The sequence below is a fragment of the Malania oleifera genome, chromosome 8, assembly GCF_029873635.1.
Source record: "Malania oleifera isolate guangnan ecotype guangnan chromosome 8, ASM2987363v1, whole genome shotgun sequence".
Classification (NCBI taxonomy): Eukaryota; Viridiplantae; Streptophyta; class Magnoliopsida; order Santalales; family Ximeniaceae; genus Malania; species Malania oleifera.
This window is the reverse complement of record NC_080424.1, coordinates 23,482,169-23,495,083: the sequence shown is the minus strand read 5'-3', so window position 1 is coordinate 23,495,083 and position 12,915 is coordinate 23,482,169. Positions and strand designations below refer to the sequence as shown.

Here is a 12,915-nt window from a genome sequence, read left to right as displayed (position 1 = left end):
TTTGAGTATTTGCTGTTTTTTTCTTAACAGTATTAGCTGAGTTAAAGAAGTTATTAGGATTGCAACTCAATGTGTAAATCATAATGAAGACCCCTAATGTACTGAATAATATGTTGTCCATCCTCATCAAAAGAATGTCAAACAACTAATTAGTAAAACTCAAGCATGTATGCATCAACATCTTTATCACTTTGTGCCAATGCAGATTTTTCCTTTTTTGATAGAAAAAGGAACTTTATTAAAAGGAGGAAGAAGAAGAAGAAGAAGAAGGCGAGAAGGAGGATTTAAAAAAAGAGAAAAAAGAAGAAGAACAAAGAGAAGCCAAGTAGTCCTCAAACAGCACAACAAAAGAAAAAACTGCATCATCTTAATAAAGCATTCCAGTATCTGATGGAAAACAGCAGCCATTAAAACAGCCAGCAATATCAGCCCAAAGAGAAGCCAAGTACATATTTCTGTCCCAAATAAATCCCACTAATAATCTTTTCCCTGTAAAAATTCTAGCATATGTTTCAAGCCTAATTCCGCCACAGCCCAAAGAGCACATCTCCACAGAATTTTAGCTTCCTTACCTTTCTCCAAAAAAGAAATAGTCAACAAATCTTCTGCTGATTTTGACAAACCCATAACTCTCCGAACACCCAAAAAAGAGAGTTCACACGTTCCAAGAAAAAGAACAATGGATAAACAAGTGAGAAACATCCTCTCAACTATTACCATAAAAATAACACATATCAGACAGCAGAGCTTTCGAAAGTCTCTTAGTCTGCTGCAGCTTGTTGATGCTCACCTTGTTAAGGGCCACCAACCAAATGCTTTGAACTCCTTTCGAAGCCTCAGTGTTGTTTTCTTCCTCAAGGCAAATGAAATAGTTTTTGGTATAATTATGTGCTTGATCTGACGCTAGTTGCAAAGAAGGTCGATGATTGATTCTTGGCCTAGCGTGTGTTTGATCCTAGCAAGGTCAAACTCTGGTGAACATCAATTAATGGCTATTGATTTCAGTCTTCTACTCAGCAAGGGTTCATGCAGTGAAACATAGCAATGATGAGACTAGGATACGATCTCAATGATGGGGATGATAGAGGGCTTTGGTGGCATATAAAAAGAAAGGCATTGATTAATCTGAGCATTGGGGATTTAGGCTTTGCTTCTGAGAATGGCAACTTGCAATGACCACTACCAATGCAGGAGCCAACTGGCCTAGCAACATGGTTCAAGGGGTTTAGCCTTTTGCAATGGATGTTATTTAAATCAACATCATGACCACACTAGTTTTGAGTTGAAAATAACAGTCTGTGACTTAAATCAACATCAAGAACACTGTAGTTTTGAGTTAAAAATAACAGTGAGCCTGTCAAACACGGACACCCTTAGCGATTTGAGTTGAAATCATGAACCTTATAAAAACATTGATACACCGATCAAAGTACGCTCTGATACCTCTTGATGAAGGACTAATGTCCAAAAATTTTAATTGTTAATGCAACCTCAAATAAAGCTTGATGCAGGACTAATGTTCAACAACTTTCATTCTTGATTCAACTTTGAATTAATACACAGAAGTGTGGGGGTTGGTTCGGTTCCTTAGCCCATGCACATGGGGTAAAGCTCGCAGTCCCCTGCCCTGCCCCGCTCCCACAACTGGCCAGCTCAAAGCTAAGGCATCTTCTAGTTGTAGCCATAAAATCAAAAAGAAAAATAAAATAAAATAAATTCCACTCACATCCGCATCCTACCTCTTATAGATAGCACATCAAAAATGGAATAGGATCATTATAATAGTCAATTTAATGCTATACTATTTAGTCTGGTCTATTTGTTCAAAACCTTTTCCTACAAAACAAGTGCACCCTAATAAGCTTAATGCTTGCAAAGAAAAAAAAAAAGATAACAATTTCTAGAAACTTAAATAAACTAAAATATTAATTTTATTAATAAAATATACTATGGTCCTAATAAAAGTACAATAAATGAAAAACAAAATAAAATTTAATCCCTAAAATGACTGCATCATTGAGCTTCGGGCACAGTAGTAGGCAGAAACACAATCTGATACAGTTGAAGGCTCAGGTTTGCGGGAGAAGATGTGTGAGGATTCACAGTCCTACACATGCACAACAGCTGCAACATTGCTTGCTGGGGATCTCAGAAGGCACTCCAACAGGTTTATTTTCAAAACAACGCCCAAGTTCCTTGGGCGCCTCCCAAAACTGGGTGCAAGCTTCATACTCAGCCTCCCACACACGAAACCAATTTCCCCAACATGAAGCTCTAGCCTGCCCAAGTGTAAGCAGCTTTCAAACAAAACAAGCATGTATAATGGCTTTGAAAAAAAAAAAGAAAGTGAGTCAGTTAGCCCAGCACAGCGCAGATTGGATTCTAACTATCCCCTAACAACCCAAATCCCCAGTCAGGTTATTGTCTTTCAGACAACTCAAGGTCCCTTCAAAGATGGACGGCCAGCAGCCAATTGGGGAGAATTATCTAGCCAAGCCAATAGTTCATCTACACAGCTAAAGGGATTGATGGAGAGTAGAATGAGAGGCTATAGCCGCATGAGAGATCGACATCTAAAGAATGTCAGTGACGCTAATTCTGCGACAAAGATTTAGTGGGAGGGCAATCGTCCTGCATAGCTTATGTTGACGTTAATCACCCTCTTTCCTTGACCCCTTACTCCATGTTGGTTCTAATTAGTCAACAGATCGTGAGCTAACTAATTGCAGCTCATTCAACGTTTTGCCTGCTGAAAGGGGTTCCATCGAAGATATCTATGAGGAACAAGCCTCAGGATGGTAGAGGCAATCAGCAAATCAGTATTTCCTCTGAAGGATTAGAAGATCAAATTTGTAAGACCATGAATAAATCAAGAGAAAAAGACCACATGAAAGGTTGCTAACAGAAAAAAGGAGTTTATAGCAGCAGCAAAGGTAAAGAGGTTAACAGGAAGCTTAAATTTTGTGAGCAACTATGACTGTAATGTAGTGGAGTCGAGGCCTGTTGAAGGCAAGGCAGAAGGGAAAGCAATATTTAGCCAATGAAGATTACAAAATTAATAACCTAGAATGTTAGAGGCTTGAGCAACACCAGGAAAAGGAAACATAGTCAAGCAATATTTAAATTTTAGAAGTGTAATCTTATCTGTATTCAAGAAATCAAATGGGAAAAAGTCACCAATCAGCTGGTGCACAGCATTTGCAGAGGCAAAAAACAAAAGTGGGAAGTGTGCCTGCAAGAAGAACTGCCAGGGGAATTCGCATCGTGTGGAGGACTGATGTTCTGCCAAATATGGAATGCTCATCAGGCTATTTTTCTGATAACTGTCCCATTTAAAAATCTGGGGGATAATTTGCTATGGAATTTTCTGGTATATATGAGCCAGGGAAGGTCAGCATAGAGGTCCCTTGAATGAGCTGCTTGATGTTAGACAGAGGTACAATATTCCATGATTATTGGGAGGAGATCTTGAGATGGTTCTTGGGTCAGAAACACTTGGTTCAAGCTCTGATTCCACTAGTGTGAGAGTTTGAGAGATTTTCAACACTAAAACTCACTCATGGATCTCCTCTGCAGGGAGCCTCATTCACCTGGTCAAGTTTTAGGGAGAACCCATCCCTGCACAGAATAGGTAGAATCCTGTTATCAGTAGATTGGGAGGAGCAGCTTCACAAAGCGATCCTAAAACTCCGCCCTAGACCTTCATCTTATCATCATGGATCCTCTTAGCCCTCAAAGGAGTTATCACTTTTACAAAGTGGAAATCGGTGGGCGGGTCGGTCTTTGAAGAGGAGGCAGAAATGAAAGCAATTTACAGTTCTTAAAAGACCACTCATGGAGAAATGCTCTACAACCCAGTCTGTTGACACTGTTTGGAGAAAGCTTCCTGGCTGATGAGACCTTTACAGAAGTGGAAGATAAATCCCCCAGTCCAGACAGATTTACTATGGCCTTTTGGCAAAAACAGAGGGATGTGAGCAAAAAAGATGTGATGGAATTATTCGATGACTTATGCCAGTAGAGGAATCCATTGACCGCCTTAATGCAATTTTTGTTGCTTTAATCCCTAAAAGGAGTGGTGCTAGAAATACAAAGGACTCCCAGCTCGTTAGTCCCGTCAGGGGTGCCTACAAGCTAATATCGAAGGTGCTGGCCACAAGGCTCAAAAAGGTTATGGTGAAGTAATTGGTATCAAATGATTTTGTTGAGTGACAGCAAATTTTGGATGCTGTCTTAAACTCTCAATTGCCAGAGAGGTGGTTGATACTCGAATCAGAAGGGTAAGAACAAAGTGAGCAAACTAGATATGGAAAAGGCATGTAGAATGGGTTTTTGGAAAACAATGATTTTTTTTTAATCAATAAACAAAATTCTATTAAGGGGCATTAGGGAAAGGCTACCCAAGTACAAACAAAAATAAAAAGATCACCCACACTGCAGGGTGTCAAGAAAGTCAAGAATTACAAGGAAAACGTTCAAATAAAAGATCATAATTCAGAAAGAAGATAGTTCCAAGTGTTTTTGTATCAATCCATCCTGTCACACTCATTGAAACTTTCTCCCTTCATTTACTCTGGGGTCTGGAATGCCCATCCATAATGGAAATTGCATTAGTAGGAATAAAAGCTGAAACATCTCCCAATTGAGACTCAACTATTTTCCAATATCAATAGGTTGATTGTTTCGCTCCTGTATCTTCCAATAGGAAAAAGATCTCTACGAGTTGTTTCCTGGATCCAAAAATCAATAAAAAAAAGTCCATCAATGGTCATACAAATTAACCAATGAGTTGGAAAAAGAAGAGGGGGAAAATAAGTTATTTGGAGGCCGAGCCCTATCAAAAATCAAGGCATCACCTGGATTTTGGTTCTTAACACACTTTACACAGTGGTTTGATGAAGGTGAGAAGGCCTTATGAGTTTCGACTCACCTCTTACTTCATGGACAATAGCTACATTGTAATAGAACAATCCAGTTTGATATTTTTGGTGACATGTGGCTTTGCCAAATTTCCATGGGAGACTTCACAAAATAAATTCCAAAATTTTTCTAGGAGCAAGAGAAGGAAGGTTTTGGGGGAATGCAATTGGTTTCCTATTCTTTGGATAATTTAGATGAAAAAAGGAATGGTACGGCTTTCAGGATCAGTCTACTCCCAACTCCTAAGCACTTGCTTTGAGACAGAACTGCTTTCTTTGCATTGCTTTGGGCTTTAACTTTAGACTATTTGAGGGCATTATAACAAAGATAGGATCAAGTAGGGATGCAACTATAACTGATTCACAAACACCAGGGTGATTTCCAGCTCCACCCCGTCCTTCACTTGAACTTCAGGTCAACAAAGGAAGGTCACATTACTTGATCATTCAGGAATTTAGCAGCCAAATATGATCACTATGGCTTTTTCTTTCTGCTGGAAGTCACCAAGACATTTCATAAAAAAGGGAACGACATTGTTTGTCCACCATTCTGTGAATGATTTGCAGCATAATTTGAGGAGTCTTCCTGAACCAGAGAAGAAATATGTGGAAGAAGATTTTAGAAGCAGAACTGGGCGAGCAAAAGAGATGAGGAGAAGAGGGAGAGTGGTGAAGTACATCCATAGGGTTTTTTTGAGTCTATAAGTCTTCTAGTTAATCATTCTTGTTAGAGATGGCTCTCCTTGCACTCTCACCATGTCCCTCTTCCGCTGTTACTCTTTCGCTTTCATGATGGTGGTGATTGAATATAACAGAGAGGAATCTCAAGAAGATGTAGAGGAATCTCAAGGTCTTTGACCTGCTACTGAATAGAGTAGGTGTAGAGGGATTTGTTCATTTGTTGGGGAAGAATATGAGATGGACTCATTGCATTAAGGTTTCATTGTCGGTGGCAAGGTCAATAGATTAATATAATTTATCTGCTGTTGCTCATCCAAGCATAATGATCAGATAAGGGCTCTGCACGTGCAGGAAGGTAATTAAGCATCTTGATAGGGATTTGACACTAAATGGTATCCAGGGGGTTTGAATTGGAAAGAAATGGAAGTTATTTAGTGACACTTTATGAGTTCGATTATGGGATTGAGGCAGTAAATCAGTCTGGCTTGCTGGTAAGGTGTTTTCTAATAACTGAAAAAGAGGTTCAAGGATCGCGCGATGCTGTGAAAGGAGTTAAGATGGTGGAGAAATGGGTAAATGAGCATGATGGATCGTGATAGGGAGTTGGTAGAGCTATCTTTTTTGATAGCATTGCTGAAAAACTTTTATTTTTCTTCGGAGGAGGATAGTCGGTCTTGGTCTTAGGAAAAACCTTTGAAGGCACTCTCTCCAGATATTAGTGTTCTTTGTTTTAATTATTCAGAATATGCATCACATCTGTTAATACATCGTGATTATGCTTGGAAGATGTGGAATAAATTAAATTGGTTACCTAGACAAATGTTGGTGAGTTTAGAAGCAGTGGAGGACTTTTTGGCAGCTTCTTTTGGCAGCAATCAATGTCGGACATACTGTCTTCAACTAATTATACAACATTGATTGTCTGTCAGTCTCTATAGGATCAAATGAGGCAACCAATTCAGAGAGGTGGCTTTCATCTTCACAAAAGCATAACTGTAGGGAGCAGGAGCAGGGAGCAGAAGGGTTGCAGTCTTCAGTTAGTAGTCAGACGCCTTCTTTTTATTCTGGAGGTTTTCTCCCTAACAATAACTGAAGCTCCCTCAGGTTGGACGATTGAATGCTCAGGGGAGTATGCTGGGTAAAACTGACTGACAACGCATGGGCTTGAATAAGGATTAGTCAGGTGCCAAGATGCAGAAATTTTTTTTAAAATCGAAGGCTTCATCCAGAATTGCATATGAAGATGGTACTCATAGGAATAGTGATGGGAGTTTTACACTTAAGAGTCCAACTCATACAGAGTGCTTCCAGGGACATGTGTTGTAAGGGTGGAGATAAGGTGCAGTGTAAGAATTGGGGTGATATGTAGGATGAGGATAGCGAGTTTGACAACATATTTGAACATGAAGAAGGTATATTATTGGATGACGTTCGTGCCCAGTATGGTTGTAATCAGACCCTCCCCCTCAGATGATATCACTAGTGTTCAACATTCCTAGAGTTGATTTAGAAAGAGTGCTTATTTACAGGAAGAAGAGATAACTTAGAAGTGGACAATGATCAAGGTGAAGAAAGATAATGGAAACTCGAAGGGGATGGTACTTCACCAACACCTCTGCCCCAAGAGGATGAGATGAATGAGAAGGGTAATCAAGTTCAAGATCTTCTAGACTCTAGATAAGCTGGGATGCTTTTGACCGGTCCTGGAAGGCAGGAAATTGAAGTGGAAAATTAAGAAGAAAAAGGATAAAATATTGTTAGAAAGTTTAAAATGTTTCATTAATTTTGACAAAAGGGTTTGAAGCAATTTTTTTTGAATAAGTTGTCTTAATTTTCTTTTCTTTTTCTTTGCCCTTTTTTAGCCTCAAGGATCCCTAGTCCTCCTTTAGATTGTGAGAGAAGGAAAGGAGGAGAAAATAAGAATGAAATTGATTTTCCTTTTTTTTTTTTTTTTTACTCTCTTTTATCTCAAATACTATTAAGAATGGGTGTTTATTCAAATATAATCATTAAGAAAAATGAAAGGTTAATGGTGTCAACACGTAAAATAGAAATTTTATTTATTCATTTACTGTATTTTTTATTTCCTTTCTCATTTTCCTTGAGAATCAAAGAAGAGAAATTGATTCTCTCATATTTTCCTTCCTTTTTATTCATGCTTCCCAAATTCCAAACAGAACTTTAATAAATTTTCTTTTACTGTCAAATAAATAAAAAATAAATATGCATTCATTTTTATCCAGAAACAAATGAGATGATTTCAGAATCATCCTATGATGTTTCTCTTCCTCCAAAACCAATGGCTTCAAAAGTTGTAATCACAAATGACAGTTTCAAAAATATGCTCGGGCTAAAAAGTCTTGAAATTGACTCAACTATTCACAACACTATAAACAACTGCTTCATAGTATTACATAGCATATTTTGCAGTGACACATTTGCACACTGCTAAACATATTTACACAAGTTGATTCCTGAAAAGGTACGATGTTTGATGCTACTGCTCTGCTAGTGCAGTTCGTCAATACAACAAGAACCATTTTAAAGACTAATAACTCAAAAAAAAAATAAAAATAAAAAAATTGAAGGCAAACCTCAGGGGCCATCCAAAACGCAGTTCCCTTGCAAGATTTCACATCATTCAGTTTGGTAGCCTGCAAACGAGTTCAACTAGAAAATTAGAAGACAGTCAAAACCATTTTAGAAGCACAATATTTTTTATTTTTTTTTTAAATTTAAAAGTTAAAAGACATAACCTTTGCTAATCCAAAATCGGCCAGCTTCACAGATCCACTTGCATCCACCAATATATTTGCACATTTGATATCCCTTAAGACAAGAAATAAAAATATTTGACTTAACGATACGTAGCGTGTGTGCACACATATTCATGATGTAACCATGTTCTACAATTTATATAGATATGCAGCCAAACAATCCTAAATTTGGTGAAACAAATACATCAACAAGCAAATGAATTGGAGAGCCTATTTAAGGGAAAATATAATTCAAGACTCAAATTATATTATACATGAACTTCCAACTCTTTTATGCTCAAATCTGCAGATGACCTTCATATAAAAGTTGCTATCCACACCTTGCATAGTCCAACAAGCAGATGTGCAAAATACTCCTATTTCAGGATGCTAATTCCAGTCATCTAGAAACCTCATCTTGTTCTACTAATTTTTCAGGGAAAAAGACTTAATAGACGTATGCAGCAAGCTGAGCTTAAAAGTATTGCATTTGTTCCCCCAAAACATCTTCCCTCCCAAACAATTCTTAAACTGCAAGTCTGTTTCAAAACTTTCCTTTCACCAAAATGTGTGAATACATAAGCTGTAGAGCCATGAAAAAAAACTGTGGACAGTGAAACATATATCCACAACTTCATTGCTTTTATAGTATAAAAGAAAACTTTATTTCTTTCTTTGTTAATAAAAGAAGGTATATTAGATAGAGAGAGTGATATTACAACGAATGAGGACAAGAAGTCCACCCCAACAAAAAAATAAAATAAATGAAAAAACAAAGAAAAATAAAGAAAAATAAAGGAAAAAAAGAAAAATTAAATTGACAATTAAACAAGGAACCCCCTCTTCCATCCTTTTCCTTCATAGTTCACCGAACTCTTCAAGTTAGCTAACTCCCTTTAACCCGTTTTAGCTCTATTTTTACACCCGCACTTCATTTCCCCCAAGATCACAAAACTTTAAATTCCAATTCATCCATCAGTTCTTGAATTTCAAAATCCTTGAAATCTCCTCCACTGGTGTTGGTAAATACCATCCTTGGGCTGCAGCTCATTACCCAAATCATCATTTTCAAATATATAGACCCGCTCCAATCCTTCCAAAGGGGATGGGTGAGTGTATGTATGATAAGTCCCCTAAAAATGTCACTGGAGTCAGAAACAGATCCATATATTTCCCCAATTTCATCCAACAGTAAAACCCCACACAGTCAAACTCACTAAGACCATCGCTTTCATTATCTGATAAATCCCTCCATTTCATTACCTCCTTTCCTTCGCTAACCCCACCACAAGAATCAATGCCTCCAATTCATTACCTCATTTCTATAAAAGAAAACTTTATTAAGATAAGAAATAGAAGAATACAAAAAAGAGTGAGGACTTCTATATCAATGCATACTGCCCATTACATACGGTATCAGTGGCTTCTGAGACTCTGACATCTCGGGGGTCCTTCAAATCACGATCATATTGGCTGACACAGCTGTTATGATACCATAATGGCTGTTACATTATTAGACTATCTGTGAACGGCTAAATAGGTTTTTTGAGTCCTTTCTTTTTGCATTTTTTTTTTCACTTTTTCCCCGTATATTGAAGGTTAGAAACTCAATTTTAAGTTGGTTTATTTTAGCTTGTAATTTTTCTATTAAAACATATTTGGATTTATTTTCTTTGATATTGAGTATGTATGTCACTAATACTAGCATTCAAATAAACCTAACTTTTTCTCTCGTTTGAATTACATTTTTGCACAGCGTAAGTTCTTTCAATTATATTTTTTGTGTTTTTCTTACACCTACTGTGCAGACAAATATATGTTCTATTGTATGCATTTTTTGTTTTTGTTTGGCATATGAACATTCTATATTTTGTGTTTCTTAATTTTTATGATTTCTTAGTTACCTCTCTTATAATCAACAATGTTGGGAGAAGTATCAAACACATACTTCTTCTCACTAATTGCAACTAAAGCAACCAAGAAGACATCCAATACTTGTAGTATTTGTTATATTTAAATTGATCAAAATTTACTAAAAATCATTTAAAGCATTAGATTCGGGGATCAAAACGTGTAAATCTATATGATTCTAAAAAGTATGCTAATGCAAAAAATGAATTCATGAATACATTGCCTATTACCCATTACGTAATGTTTTCAATGGCTGTGACCATTACAGCATGACTGTTACCATCAGGTAACGAGTTTCTTAAAAACACAGTGAGGGCAAGATGTTAAAAAATAAAATGACAAAAACAATATATGTATATATATATCACTTACTAAAACACTTTTTTTTTAAAGCTCCATTATTTATGGAGCTTTTCAAATTATTGAACTCCTATGGCAAATTCCTTTTATGAGAGCATGTCTTCCTTGTTTATCCATTTAATTCTACTGATTTTAGAGGACCACTATTGCTACTACACGGCTGTGCTTTTTTTTTTCTATCTGACATAGAAGAGCAGCCACATTCTAGAAAACAAGGAGTGGGAAGAAGACCATGACCTCCATTGTTTTCCTTCAGCTCCCTAGCCTCCTGCCTACTTATCATCTGGGTATTCTCAGGACTCTGAATGCTTTTAATCTCAACCTTAACAGTCTCTATCCCTTATCCTCACCATTTTGTCAATAAAAATGTTTGCCCCTCCCAAACAGACTGCTGGAGTTGCAGAACATTTTTTTAATCAGCAGAGAGAAAATTCACAAAGGGCACAAAGAGGGGCACTCAATAACAAACAAAATGAGATGACCAGAACAAGGAAAACAAGTAGAAATTCAAGGCATCACCAATATGATAGAATACCCAAAAAATCAAGTACTGTGAAACATACCACATATATGATCCATTAACCCAGCGAGCAAGGAAAATAAGCCTTCCATCGTTAAGGGATTTTAGAGACATGGCTGCTCCTTCAAAGGTGCTTTTTGCCCCTCATCCTCCACACAAACCCAAAATATAGTGGGAAGATCAATGTCAAGGCTTTTTCCCTTGTGAGTGCCTTTCCAAGCCCATATCTCTTTGTCCACACTCTCAGGTGTAACCCAAAACTGTCCAACTCTATATAGCTGAACTCCAGAGATTTCTAGTTTAAATGCAGTGATATGATCCACAGATTCAGCACCTTCTTCACACAGAAAGCATCTACTCACCATGATTTTGCTCCCTTTTCAGTGAATTATGGGCAGTAAAAATTCTTCCCAGAGCTACTTCCCAAGCGAAAGCATCTATTCACCATGATTTCCCCCCTCTAAAGTAAATTATGGGAGGTAAAAATTCTTCCCGTAGATGCTTCCCAAGCACCCCAAAAGAAAAAACACCTTTAGTTGGAGCCAGAGTCTTCCCATTAGTCCTCCAGGGGAAGCTGATGCGGCCAGCACAAATGGTTCGATTGTTCAGTTTCTTATAAAAGGAGCTTATTGTGAAACAGTTATTTTTACTTGGCTTCCACATAGGTTCATTTGGGCTAGTCCGATGCATAACATTTCTGTATAAACAGTCAAAACATTCAGAAAAGGTATAGAACTCTCAGTCTAGGGCATTTCTCTCAAAAGAAATGTCCCAAACTTTGTGCATATTCATCAACATTCCGGAGTTTCATCCTCTCAACTTTTTGGCGAAGCTCCAAGTGGCTCACCCTCTCATCAGGAAAGCTATGCACTACTGCCAACCTTGTTATTGTGCCTAGAGGAGATCAGCCCAATTTTTGAGGTACTAGATTAGATGTATATGATTCTCATGGTGACAATCCTCCTGACACATTTAAAGATTGGATTTATTACTTGGAAAATTATTTTCATTGAGGTCTTTACCTTACTTATTTTGAAGTATTTTTAACTTCAAATTTTCTTGATTCTCATCTAGAAAAGTTTCAGAAAATGGGTTATTTTTATAGCATGTCACTTTCACTTTAAAGTGTAATTCTTTTTTTCTTTTTTTTCTCTCTCTCCATTCATTCTGATGTCCTCTGCTTCTGTTTCAGAAATTAAATCCCTAAATGAAATATTCTAAAGACATTGAATCCAGACTCAAGGGCACTGCTCCCATTTGGTGGCTCAAAACAAGAAAAATTATGAATACAAAATTATGAAGCCATTCCGACATTGGATGAGATTAAGCCCATTATGCAGGTTCAATTTATTCCTCCCAACCATCAGCAACATGTTCATTCATCTACAGCTTTTTAGTGTGATGCAGAACAATCACACGACTGTATCCAACTACAACAGCTGGTTTTTACTACTTGGCCAACCAAGCAGATATAGAAGGGAAGGAATATATTATAATTGTCTTACATTGGCAAGGGTTGAAACTTATGATTGCCTCAAAACTTGCAGCGTGTTCGCCTCATTACATTTAGAGATAAACTTTAGCTTGCAACTCAAGTAGAAGAGGATATCTAGTTTCATGTTTTGAAAGCTCCACCTCAGTTTAAGAAGCCTCTAATGAATGACAAACCAGTTGACCAATCAGCCGATCAGGCACAGGTGTTTCACCCCCTCCTTTAAATTCCCAACTGAAATTTGTTGCTCACTTTTGGCCACTATGCTACTCTGTG

General features: G+C 37.4%; 1 protein-coding gene across 1 annotated transcript in view; it reads right to left on the bottom strand.

Annotated features, from left to right (window-relative positions):
• LOC131161745 (mitogen-activated protein kinase kinase kinase 1-like) overlaps nucleotides 1-12,915 on the bottom strand; it is a 45,590-nt gene that overhangs the window by 5,766 nt on the left and 26,909 nt on the right. Inside the window, exons 6-7 of the mRNA XM_058117704.1 lie at nucleotides 8,357-8,429; nucleotides 8,195-8,254 (exon numbers count right to left, since the gene is read on the bottom strand). Of these exons, the coding sequence (XP_057973687.1) occupies nucleotides 8,195-8,254; nucleotides 8,357-8,429 (133 nt within the window). The remainder of the gene's footprint in view (nucleotides 1-8,194; nucleotides 8,255-8,356; nucleotides 8,430-12,915) is intronic.